The following is a 13,992-nucleotide window of genomic DNA, read 5'->3' on the forward strand; positions in this document are numbered from 1 at the left end:
ATATATACACATGTGTATATGAGTGTGTATATACATACAAATAATATATGTGTGTATATATGTGTGTGTGTATATATATATACACACACACACATATAACTTATCCACACAAATTATTTACATTCTAAATTTCTTTATGGTAAAATCATAAGTGCTAAGTAATAGTCCAATAGTAGCCTAGAAGTTATAAAATTTTTTATGATGACCCTGAAATTTAATCTCTCATTTCTAAATAAATGTAGATAGCCTTTATTCAGGGCTTACTATATGCCGCATGATATAATCTCCCCTAAACATCAAACTGTAGGCATTTTTAAAAATGTTATGAGAGGAAAGAAGTTAAGATGGTTTTGGAAAATTTTTTAAAGTAATGATTTTTTAAAGCTTCTTTATTAAACTACTTGTGAAATCAATTTGTATAGTGCCTTACATGGAGATAATCTGTTGAGTTAGTTAGATCTTAAAATGGAGGCAATAATCTAAATTCTCTGGAACTCTCTTCAGCATACACAGTACTGACAGAGAAAACCAAACTTTAGCTGAGTTTCATAGCAGACCCTGGCCCTCCTTGTGCATGGATGAGGTTCTGAGACCCAGCATGGGTGCAGTTCTAAAATTCTAAAGTTGGCACTTTATCCATATATTTTCTCAACAAAAAGACAAAATTATAAAATTGCTTTTGTCAAAGTAAGGGTGATAGTAACAGAGATAAAATTAGAAATCAGTTTTCCTCATTCCTCATGATTATTCTTTAACATTATTCTTTCCATTTGGTAATTTTTCCAGTCATTACATTGGTCTGTGTGTGGTCTGGTGTAATTCAGTGCTTTTAATACCCTGATCTAAACATGAAGATTTAGGACAAGACCTGTGTTTATTCCTAAACATTCTAGGGTGAAATGAAACCAGGTTATCATGTGAAAAATTAGGTAGCATTCTGAAGAAAAGTAATTAACTGAGTCTTATATTTGTTATTTTTTTGTCCTTTGGAGAAATAAGTAATGGCTGCAGTTCTTTTGGTAGATGCCTTTTTAGAAGTGTGAACAGAAGGGAACATGGAAGGAGGCACAAAGATGCCAAGAAATAAGCAGAGAAAAAAAAGAGACATTATTAATTGTAGATAAAGAAAGTATACATTTTGTAGGCTACCAGAAATTATGCTTCTAAAATTTTAAGAAATGCAAATGAAATGTACATACTTGTACATGTAAGCTATCGTTTTTCAGTTATTGACTAATGGAAAGATAGCTGTATATAACATGAACAAATTGAAGATCTGCTACCATCTTTGTACAATTTTAATTGTATTTTAGTTTAAATAGTTAAGTAGCAGTTTAGTTTTAATAGTTAAATAGTAAATAAATTTTAAATAGTATTAACTGTAGTTAGTTAATAGCATAGTATTTATAGTATAGTATAGTATTTAAGGTAAAGTATAGTATAATATTTAAATTATAGTCTAGTTTATTATTTTAATTTCAACCTTAAAAAATTTTCAAAATATCCTTTTGCTTTCAAAACTTGATGTGTTTAGACTTGAAAATTGCTTATGAATAACTTATATGCAAAATAGTTTAAAAGAAAACTTTCAAATGGTTGTTGTTCTCCCACTTTCACGTTTAAATAAGAATAACCAAAGAATTAGTTTCTTCTCAGGGGTGCTGTTCTCATTGGACATTTTTTAAGCATTGCAGGCTTATATTGATTGTGTCTTGGTCATTCTTTAAAATGCATATATAAATAAATATGAATTATTTGAGTCATGAGATACTGATAATTATAGCCTTATCATATTTTTAAAAACTTGACTAACTGTGTTTGACTTACGATTCTAAAAAGAAGAGTTAAAATGAAATTCTAAAAAGTTAGGCACATCTTTTATCAATTTATATACTTGTTTATGTTTCAAATGTCTAAGACAGTGGAAGACTAGTCACCAAAAAGAATAAGGAGATCATATGATAGGAAAAGTCTAAGTCAAATATCTTACATTTATAGTATTCTGAATGTTGACTGTATTTAGTTACAAATCCCTTTCCTTTCAAACATTTGCTGAGTTCTCAATCCTTAAGCTGTGTCTGCATGAAGCAACTGACTTGAATGTTTTGATCCAAACCTTTTTTTTGGCAACCATTTATTTGCCAGCAATGAAAATGTTTTGAAAGGCAAATAAATGTTTTTGTGGGTAGATTTTCTATGCAATGTAAAACTTCATTAAGCCTTACATACCTTCCTGTATTCCGAATAAGAAATTAATCTTGGAGAGAAAGATGAATGGCTTGACGTTAAGCATTTATTAATTAGTACCAGTTTTTTGTACCTGGACACCTCTCACAGGTTTGTTGTGAGGGTTAAATGAGATGATGTATAGGAGGCAGGAAGCATAGGATAGTACATTCAGTAAATGTCAGCACACAAAAAGGAGCAACAGCTTCTGTTTAAACATAGGTGATTCACTGCTTATCTCCAAACCTTCTCAAAACCCTACTAAATGACAGCAAAATAATTTTTAAAAGCATAAATCTATGAAGATCAAGAAAATGGGAGATTAAATAGCAGATGAGACATATCAAATAATTATGGAAGCTTAAAAGTGGGTAGAAATGCTTAAAGGTTTAACAGATTTGAGAAAAATGAAACCTTGGAACCTAGAAAAAAATCAGCATTCAGGATACCTCTGAAGAAACAGGAGCACTGGTAGAAAGTAAAGGAGCAGTTTTACTCCAGTGCCCTATCACAACCACATAGGCAGTCAACTACCTCTTTGCCATTCTGACAAAACAATGTAGGTTTACCTCTGGAGAGGTTGAATAGAAAGAACTCCGGTATTAGAGATCCCAGGCACAAAAGACCACTGGCATTTGATTAATAGATATTCTGAAAAAAATCCAGAAAACAGAAGGAAGGAAATTTTCAGAGTAATCCCAGAAAATTTCCCAGACTTGCAGGACAAGAATATATACGTTACAGTGTCCGTGTGAGTACCAGGAAAATATATGAAGAAAGAGCCTCACCAAGGCATAGCACTGTGAAATTTTAAAATTTCAGGTATAAAGAGAACAGTAGTAAAAGTTTCTCATGGGGGGGCGGGGTGGGCAGTGGGGGGGAAGTCACCTAAAGGCTTAGGAATCAAAAAAAAAAAAAAGACACCTGTCTTCTCAACAGCAACATTTTAAGCTAGAAGACAATGGAGCAATGTCTTTAAATTTCTGAAGGAAAATGATTTCTAATCTCAAATCCTATATCTAGGTAGATTATAAATTGAATATAAGGGTGGCATAAATGAATTTTCAGACATACAGGATCTTTAAAACTTTATTTTCCATGCACCCTTTCTCAGGAACCTATCAGAGGTATTTTTCAGGCTGCAGCCCACCACTGGAGGAAGGAGATAGATACTGCAGTTTGAATTCATTTTACTTATCTGCCTGTTTAAAAAAATTGATCAGTATTCTTCAGAGGAGCATAGCAGAATCCAGAGTCCTTACAATGTATCATTTATAATATCTCAGATAAAATCACAGATTATCCTTAAAATATGAAGTAACAGGGAAGCATGACTCATAGCCAAGAGAAAAGACAAAATGGTGATTGACTCTAAGATGACCCAGGTATTGAAATAGCAGACAGGGATTTTATAAAGCAAATATTATAGCTACGCTCGAAAACAAAAAAGAGAAACATCCAGGGAATGTGCTCTACCAAAATAAAGGAAGTAAATTAAGAACAAAATGGGATCAAGAAGACAAAAATCCAAAATGTAATTGTTGAAGAGAGTCTGGCAGACTCCAGATGAGTCTCTGGGGAAAACAAAAACAATGAAATTGAAAGCAATCCTTACACGTTTCAAATCTTTTAAATAATGTAGATGAAATCGTGTTAGATTCACAATAAATAAAGCAAAAAGGAAAAGGAAATTCTGAACTACAAAAAATTTTTTTTTAATTTATAAAAAGAAATTTGATCATGGTGGCCAAGCTGTAACAGTGTTTATGCAGTCATAATAATGTAAACACTAGATACTAATTTAACAAAAAATTACATTTTTAAAATAATATCAAGAGGGGAGGAAGGAGATGGTAAATATGAGACATCTGTGAACACTAAATCTTCATCTTCCGTAGTAAAAAGTCAATCGATAGTATTTAAAGCTGAAAAATAAAATAGCCTTGTAAGCGTATTTCAAATGTGGAGGTAAATAACAGAAGAACAAGCTAGAAAAGTTGAAAGTATTTTCCTTCGGAAGTAGAATTACAGATTGGAAAGAAGTATGGCTAGGTATTTCTGTCTGTCATTATAAAACTTAGAGTATTGTTTGACTTTTTAATGTTATATACATTTTAACTTAGATAATAATTTTTTTTTTTTTTTGCGGTACGCGGGCCTCTCACGGTTGTGGCGGAGCACAGGCTCCGGGGGTGTAGGCTCAGCGGCCATGGCTCACGGGCCCAGCCGCTCCGCGGCATGTGGGATCTTCCCGGACCAGGGCACGAACCCGCGTCCCCTGCATCAGCAGGCGGACTCTCAACCACTGCGCCACCAGGGAAGCCCTCTTTTTTTAAAAATAAATTTATTTATTTATTTACTTATGGCTGCATTGGGTCTTCGTTGCTGTGCGCGGGTTCTCACTGTGGCGGCTTCTGTTGTTGCGGAGCACGGGCTCTAGGCGCGTGGGCTTCAGTAGCTGTGGCTCGAAGGCTCTAGGGCACAGGCTCAGTAGTTGTGGCGCACGGGCTTAGTTGCTCCACGGCATGTGGGATCTTCCTGGACCAGGGATCGAACCTGTGTCTCCTGCATTGGCAGGCGGATTCTTAACCACTGCGCCGCCAGGGAAGCCCTTAACTTAGATAATAATTTTAAAATTAGAATTAAATGTTTATAATGCACATAGCACAGTTCCTATACTGCCTAAGAATAAATTAGGTACTTAATAAATTATGACTACTAAGACTTTTTATTAACTCTCCTTCTAGTCATCAAAATCATTGCTTATCCATTTCAAATGGAAAAGAATACATAAGGCTACAAATCTAGGGAAGTTAGTTGAAGTATCTGAAGTTATGTAGTTACTTAGTGGCCAGAACTGGAGTCCAGATTTCCTATCTCTTAATTCTTTCAGTCGCAACATGGAGGATTCAGAGAGGGTCTTTGAGGTTATCCGTGGCTGACAAATATGGTTGCAAGCAGAGCTGTTCTTTCCTAGCCTAACCTCATATCTGGCCCGATAACTAGTGTGTGATAGACAAATGGATAGAAAGACAAATAAATCTTAGGCCAAGTGATAACCTACCCTAAGATTTTGCCTCTTCATCACATAGCTTTTAACAATTCCTATATGTACTATGTATTCATTTACTATTTATTCTCAGAAAGGAAGGATCCAGAGATTTAGCCAGAACCCAAAACAAAGAGGTGCAATAGAGGTGTGGTTAAAATGAAACACCTTCAGGATGCTAATGATTGGGAAATCATTGAATTGATTTTGCTGTACTTTTGAAACCTTTTAGAACTTTAGAGAAATCTTTCTGCTGAATTTACATGGGCCCCAGCCAATTTGCAGGGGTTATTGACTTCATCTAGCTCAATTTATTTATATTATAGATGGGAAAACTGAAAACAGTCAAGGGGAAGTGGATTGCCAACATTTACCAAACATTTATAAACTGCCTGTTGGGGGAATGGTGGTCCTGGACCTAGAGATATTATTCAGAAGGCAGTTGGGAGGCAAGAGCATTAGGTATCTAACTGGTTGAGGAAGATAAAGACCAATAGGATACGTGTGTGTGTGTGTGTGTGTGTGTACAGATAGATAGATTTATTATAAGGAACTGGCTCGCATGGCTTTGGATGCTGAGAATCCCAAGTTCTGTAGTTGGCAAGCCAGAGACTCAGGAGAGACAGAATGTAGTTCGAGCCCAAATCCAAAAACCTGAAAACTAAGAGACGGTTTAGTCCAAGTCAAAAGGCTGGAAAGGTCTGTGTCCCAGTTCAAGGCAGTCAGGCAGAAGGACTTCCCTCTTATTCAGCCTTTTTGTTCCATTCACCTCTTCAGTTGATTGGTTGAGGCCCACTAACATTAGCAGGGGCTGGTGGTGGGGAGTGGCAATCTGCTTTACTCAGCCTAGGGATTCAAATCTTAATCTCATCCAGAAATACCTTCACAATCACACTCAGAATTAACATTTGACCAAATGTCTGGGCACCCTGTAGCCCAGTCAAGTTGACATATAAAATTAACTGTCACAAGTACACAAAGGCTTAAGATAGAACTGAAATTATTGGAGCTTAAATGTAGAATAATGACAGAAAAACAAGACATATAATGAAGAGAATGAAGGTATACGGAAAAAAATCTTTGAGTCAGTCAGTCTTTAAAGACCACACTGAAGTCAGTACACTGAATTATCATAGATCCTGGAACAAGAATTGTGGACATTATATTTGAAGATCATGTTAACACTTAATCTAGGGTACATCACCATTTGGAGACATTGAAATTTAGAAAGCAGTAAGCAAAAAGCCCCAGAGGCCTGCATTCAGATGAATACTGTGGAAGTAGAGAGCAAATTCAAGACCCTGAGCCAATTAAACCAACAAAATCAACAGAAGTTGGTGAAAACAAAATAGAGAAAAAAAAATTGTTCGATTGTTAGTGTCATTGATAGAAATGAGAAATTGAGAAGAGATTTATTTGTGGGCTCAAAGATGTAAAGTTTAAAGTGTACCTTTTATGCTCAACCTGCAAATAAAGTATCATAAAATATTTAAAATGCAAACATGATGAGTGTTAATATGCTAGGGGAAATTTTTTTCTTTGAAACAGTTGTTACAAGTATAATATTTTTAATTTACTTTGAAAAATAGAAATAATATTTATCAGAAACAAATCAATGCTGTAAAAGTGTTCCTGTTGTATAATGCTTTTAGCAAAATATTTTACTAAGTTACAAATAAATCTCTATAAAGTTACTATCATCATACCTTTATCCATATAGTTAAGAAAATTTGTATACCCATTCAACCAGTAATTGGTCTTAAAGGATTCCTCTGCTATGTCAATTCTTGCATATTTTATAAATGCAATTAAATGTATACTACTTTCATTGTAATAAAAAAATCATAAAGTCTACTATCATTTCATGTCATTTTAGTTACTGCCAGGAATACTTGACTTGCTGCAGTGAATAATGAAGTACAACTTCCGTTTATTTTCAGGCATTAAAAAAATTGAGGGGTTTCTTACAATATATTGATAGAATCAACTTTTTTTTTTGAACACTGAAGGTATTAGAACTATTTCTTGATTTTGGTTTCCTGGTTCTAGTATTGTTTTCACGCTGAGTGCACCGGTCCTGAGCTCAGCCTCCTGTGGAACTGGACTGCCGAGCTGCTAACTTGCTTTTTAAGCTTACGTTGTTAAAGAGAAGTTTCTTTAGTCTCTTTGGTAATTGTAGACAAAAGTTCTAGAAGTTAGCCAGTGGGCAGTACACACTTTAGTGTGATCACTGTAATTAGTTAAGAAGCTCACCCTCCTCACTTTGTAGAGAAGAGGAGGTGAGAGTGTGGAGGAGATGGTTTTGGAGTGTGGGACACGTCGGGGCCAGATGGGCTTGCGGTGCAGTAACACAATGATAACTTTCAGCCCTGAGGACTCACTACGTGGGAGTCCAAGGCATACTGGAGAGTGCCAGCAGTGCCAGTGCTAGTGAGGGCACTAGGTTGGGTGAGGGAAATTAGTAAATAAGGTAGATGGAAGCTAAAGATAAAGTTTTCCTGCTAATTATGACAACTTAACTGTGATCCAGATCTCTACAATAGTTGTGTACTGGTTTCGAAAAGGTGTTTTAAAATGGCTAACTCTTCTATGTGTTTATTTTCCATTTTCTTCTTTTTTTTCCGACTGAATGTGTTTATACGCTGACATTTTGGAGAGTGTTATAAATACAGATTGTTCACATGTGTTGTGGATAAACAGTTGATCTATTGGGAAGACAATTTAGGGAGGTATACTTATCCTGGTCCTTTCTTAACATGAGTAAAATTACTTATATCTGTATAGTATTTTAGAGTTTTCAAATCATCACCATCCTCCATTTAAGAAAATAAAAAGTTACTTGACAGTGCGGCCTCCTGGTTCTCTGTGTCCAGACAAATGGATACTGAGCTCATATTCTTCTCCACATTGATTATGTGTATTTTATTCTGTCATAGAAATGTTTTTGTTTGAAAAAACACATGTACACATATTTCCCTGACATTCTTCGAGTTTTTAGAAAAATATGTTCACATTTTTCCCACTGAAAACTTAGTTTCTTTCTGGGTAGATATATCATCTTTTGAAAAACCTTTCCCCCAAGATTTCTTTTTAAATGGTTCACAGTTAAATTTAAATTTCTATATTTAGGTAGAATTATGTTTATATACCAACCACCAGTATCCAGGAAATTCAGTGGTAAGGCTGACACATAGGGAGTTTATAGTCTATTTTGTAGTCTGTGTATTTAGACAAGGTTTGAAGCTTACTTAGCAAAATCTCTTGACCATTCAGAATTTCTTTAGTACAAATGCACTATTTGATTTCTTATACTTGCTAAGATAACAGTGTGTCATTTTTTAAAGATTAGCTCTTAGGAATATGTGTTAGATTTATTCCTTTCAAAGAAAGATGCATTCAAGAACAGCTTTTATATGTAAATATTTTTATAATATTGGATAGAGTTGGTTTGGTGCAATCACCATGGCTTGATCAAATTTGGAAGAAGTTACAGGCACATTTTTGTAGTGTTTTCTCCAGCATCTTTATTTTTTTCAGCTGGATGTATTTTATGTTCCTTCTAACTAATCAAAATAAGAAACTGATTTTGCCTGTGCCAAAAAATAGAACTATCATTTTTCACATTCTTTTATTTTCCAGGTCATTTTCAAGTAAGATTGTGTTTCTAGGACTTCTGAATCCCAGAAAACTCTCAACTTTGTAGATATAAGTGCCCAGATGAACATTTCAGGGGGAATCTAACTTTTCATGCAGTATGTTTTGTGTTGTGCATTCCAGATACAGTTAACTTTTTGTGTGTATGTGATTAGTGTGGAAAGAAATTAATGCAGTCCAGTATTATGATTTATGGACTGAATCCTTTGCCCACTGAAGACTTGCCAAAACTAAAACTATTTTTTTTCCTTTGGATATTAGAAACAGCTACTGTTTTTGTTGATCTTTTAAAGTTCTGAATGGGCCTATTTCAAATCATACCAGCATGGGAGCTCAGATTAATAATATACTTATTCAACTAGTGATACTGAGTGAAACCATTGCTCACATGGATATGAGGATAAAATTTCATAAAATTATTTTCAGGTGCATTAATGCATTTCTGGAAGCTGCATATGATTTTTCTTTTGCATGAAAGAAGTCAAGGATTTCTCTTTATTGTATCAGTTACAGGTAGGCGTATCAGTTAATTTAATTGCAATTTTTTTATACCTTAAAACATAAGACATTTTGCTTTCAAAAGCAGTACTGTGATTGCTGGACTATTCCCAAAGGTTTTTAACTCTTAGAATGTTTATCTCTCTTGAGACATCATGACTATAGTATATTTAATTTAGATTATTGAGAAAAATTTCCTTTGTTGTTAGTTACAGCAAGCTGCTGAAGTTTCTCAGCTCCGGGGAGCAAGGGTAATCTCTGCTGAAGATCTTCTGTTTTTGATACGCAAAGATAAGGTAATATAAAATAATTTCATCATATTGAAATGCCAAGCTTGGTGATTAATTACACTTATGTAAGGAAGCTACCCTTGTTTTATAGCTTTCACATTGGAATCATAACTGTTGAACTAATATTTGAGTCCTCATAGTTTGCATAACAAAATGGTTTACTACAAAAGAATTTATTTTTTATTTTTACATGGACAAGGGCACTTATGTAAAAGTATGCTGACAACGAATTCTCACTTATCCTTAAATATATATTTAGACATTTTCATTGCTACATAATGTTCACTAGATATTGACCAGGTGCTTTGTTTTGGTAACTGGGATATAACTAAGTGGCATATTTATTTTTCTTCTAATTTTATACAGGCTTTCATAGAATAGTTTTTTCACTTGAAATACAAAGTTTTTTCTGTGACACTGGTTAAAAGGAAAAAAGCAAATCAATCAAGATGAATATTGTATAAGATAAATATACCCCATAATATCTAGGTTTTTTAATAGTTAAAGATCTATCTTTCTTACTCTTTGAACTCTGGCATTAAAATATTTATGCTGGTATTTACATGTATAATTTTGTCATAACTATCTTCCAAGAGTAGCTAGTTTGAAAATATTTTGTGACATTTTGCATGTTTTTAATAAAATTTTCATCTGAGAGTTACATGTGGAAAAACTAACTGAATAACCACAGCATGTTATGGTAGACTCTAACCCAAGTGAGCACGCGGTGCTTAGTTCCTAATGTTCCATCTTTCATTTCTCCATTGTTTTCCCCTGGCATTTTAATTACATTTACCCATTTTTGTATGTTTGTGGCTCTGGTTTTTATCAGAAGGCATCCCATCTGACCTTCTGGATATCCTGGTTAACATTCTTTCTGTGATACCCAGTTACTTTATACCTGTGAAAGCTTTCCTTCTGACTGACTGAAGATTGACTAAACTTGGATGACTAAACTTCTCTTCCTTCTGCAGTGGGATTCAGAGATCTACAAACTGCACCTCGACCAGTCTACCATTAAATTTTATAAATTTTTAGTTCATTAACTCTTATATGGTATGAGGACTATAAAGAGAAAAGAAATGTATTCACTATCAAGAAGCTATAATCTGCTTTAGGAAATCTGCATGATTTAGTTGAAGAAGCATTTTGAGACTCACAGCATTTTAAGGTTGTGTGATTAGATTGGAGAGGCTGTAGGATTTGTTGAAGTGGAGGTTTCTGCCTAGGGTGAGACTCATGCAGCTATATGCAGCTATATGTAGAATGGATCTAACCAGGACGCAGGCTCAGTAATCAAGGCAAACTGTGATTAGTATGATGGCTCTGAAAGTGGATGGGAAGGAAGAATTCAGAGAGATGGTGAAGAGTAAGAATGTTCAGGATTTAGTGACTTCATTAGGAAGACGGGGAAGTAGGCACCATATAGCAGTGGTGCTGTGAGGAAAGAGCCTGAAGGTGCCGTTGGCAGGAACAGGGACCTTGAGCCAAGATCCTTTACGAAGGCAGCTGGAGGGCAGTGGAGTTCACATCAGTACTTTACAGAATATGTCCAGTCAGTTTTTCTTTTCCATCGACAGAGGTAAACAAGCCAGCACAAAAAATAGTCCACATTGACACTTTTCCCTGCCTTTCGGGGAAGTCAAAGTTTTAAATCCTATGGAAACTTCAGGAATACACACTGATTGTCAAAACCCTTCTATTGTCTAGAAGGACTGTTAATCAGAACCTTTTTAGCAACCAAGAGCCTAGCTGTAATATGATAGTTGCCATTATTCTCATCTTTCTCCTCAAAATAGTAATTTTATTTATATGCTGGTGTGTTCCAAACAGAATTTAAAGTAGTTTACATGACTGTAATATAAGACAAAATAAAATCTAAAGTACTGAATTTTCAGGAATCAGAGGAAAGAGAAAAAAAGGATAGCAAACACCTATATACAGGTATATGTTTTTTCTCTTAATAATGCTGGTTTATATTCAAGCAGAAGTCATTGACTGCCTATTGTGTTTTCCATACTGCACTAGGCAGCTTCACTCATTTTCTCATTTATTCCTCACAATAGTCCTCTAAGGTAAGTACTTTACTTACTTTGTAAATAAGGAAACGGGGGTTCAGAGGTCATGTTCTACTTCTGGTCCTGCTATAAGCTCCAGTTGTGAGACTATCTCGCTTTCCCTATATATAAAAAGGAGATGATTATATTTGTCTGTATCTCAGGGCTATTGAAAATTTCAAATAGAATGCATGTATAAGAGCTTTGTAAAATACAATTTATTTCAGCTGTCATTAGGAATCTTAAACATGAAGACCAGGAACCAGTAATAATCCATTCTAAATGTAAGCATACAACAGATGACAAAGTATTATCAGTTACTTTTAAAGTTACACAGTATTATAGTCTTCTAATAAACCTAAAGAAAGCCATCATTAAGACTCAACTATCATTCATCAGCTTTGAGTTTCATAAAAATATGTTTCTCAGATTACAGAATGTTTTCCAGAAATATAAAACATAAACCAACTCTTCTAAATAAAAGAAAAGATTCTCAGAGAATAAAAAAACAATAAAAAGGAGAGTGCTTGGCTTTTTAAAGCAGTTGTTACAAACTCCTTGTCTAGCTGTTTGTAAATCATTTTAAAAAATAAAATTTGGTCCTGAATGTGTACAAAAGTCCACAAAGTCAGGATTTGCAGCATAGTGTGGAAAGTTTATCACAATCTTCAGAAGGAATTTAACCCAAAAACCCAAAAAACAAAAATCATTGTGATTCTGGAGTATCTGGATACTTGCAAATGAAAAGTGCTTTTAAAAATGCTAGCGTTGGGGCTTCCCTGGTGGCGCAGTGGTTGACAGTCCGCCTGCCAATGCAGGGGACACGGGTTCGTGCCCCGGTCCGGGAAGATCCCACGTGCCGCAGAGCGGTTGGGCCCGTGAGCCATGGCCGCTGAGCCTGCGCGTCCGGAGCCTGTGCTCCGCAGCGGGAGAGGCCAGAACAGTGAGAGGCCCGCGTACCGCAAAAAAAAAAATAAAATAAAAGTTAAAAATGCTAGTGTTGTAGCTTTTATGTTTAATTTGATGACTAAATTTTGTATTCACAGTACTATGCTGAGAATTGCTATATCCCCCCCCACAGTGATCCTGGGGTACACGTTATTAAATTTAGTTATCATAATAGTCTTTAATCAATAAAGCGAATGTATGTGTAAGGTTTTTTATTTACTTATTTCATATTTTTAATAGAAAAAACTTAGAAGACTGCTAAAATACATGTTTTTCCGAGACTACAAATCAAAGATTGTCAAAGGCATCGACGAGGATGATCTTCTGGAAGGTAACTTAAAGCACTAAACTAAAACCAGTACAACACATGTATGCCGATGACACATTTATACAATGTCAATGTAGATATTCCCATCAGAGTAGAATATATGTACTTCTGTTAAATAAAGTAGTTTAGAAACTGAAGATATTTATATAGTTGGCAGTTAAATCTTGTATTTTCCAATTATGTGACTTCAGAGTAATCTGGTATTTTAATTCTTTTTTTAATAAAATGACCTGCTTTACACCAGAATGTCATGAAACTAAGAAAATTGTGTTGATTTAAAACATAATTGATTTTAGCAAGCATAATTTCTCTGTCCTGAATGGAGGGAGCCAGAACTATTAAATTTTTGAAATTGGCATGTATGTTTTTTTGTTAATTTATTATACAAAGTATCTGATATGTTTTATAATGTAAAGTCACCTCATTTTAATGTGTTATTTCTGTGCTGTTTGAAATCTAACAAAAAGTCTGACACAGAATGGGAAACTTTCCTTAGCTGATTTTCCAACTCAATTCCCCATTTTAGGATATTTAAAGAAAATATTTATGTTGCGAAATCAAATAGTGATAAGCTGAAAATAGATAATTATTAAATAATACTTATTAATCAAAATAAATATGTTGTATTTTTGAAGTAATTCATCTATTTTGTATTGAATATAGTCACTGCGTGGTAGTATCCTTTGCTGGTAGATACACTGCTAAAGTAGCTAAAGAAACTCTACTATATTCAGAAGAATTCCAGAAAATTGCTCAAAACCAACTGAATCAAAAAACAACAAAAACCAACTGAAGAGTTAACTAACTTTGAAAGAGAACCAGTTACTTTCATTGATCCTCAGTAAGTCAGCAAGTGTAATGGCCATGCCAAAAAAAATTCTGATCAAATGTCTAATCAGTGTTGTCTATTTAGTGTTCCTGCAGTTCTCATAGAATTTAACT

At 34.5% G+C, this 13,992-nt stretch overlaps 1 protein-coding gene across 7 annotated transcripts in view; it reads left to right on the forward strand.

The window, feature by feature from the left end:
* SUPT3H (SPT3 homolog, SAGA and STAGA complex component) overlaps nt 1–13,992 on the forward strand; it is a 452,287-nt gene that overhangs the window by 268,624 nt on the left and 169,671 nt on the right. For all 7 annotated transcript variants that reach the window (XR_016394600.1, XR_016394601.1, XR_016394602.1 and 4 more), the window contains 2 exons: nt 9,637–9,723; nt 12,963–13,053. Coding sequence is in view for 4 of the 7 variants with exons in the window: in XM_089918658.1 (XP_089774784.1) it covers nt 9,637–9,723; nt 12,963–13,053 (178 nt within the window). In the remaining 3 variants the exon portion in view is untranslated. The remainder of the gene's footprint in view (nt 1–9,636; nt 9,724–12,962; nt 13,054–13,992) is intronic.

This window comes from Delphinapterus leucas, chromosome 10 (assembly GCF_059928025.1).
Source record: "Delphinapterus leucas isolate spDelLeu-1000000601 "Yukka" chromosome 10, BTC_Dleu_Yukka2, whole genome shotgun sequence".
Lineage (NCBI taxonomy): Eukaryota > Metazoa > Chordata > Mammalia > Artiodactyla > Monodontidae > Delphinapterus > Delphinapterus leucas.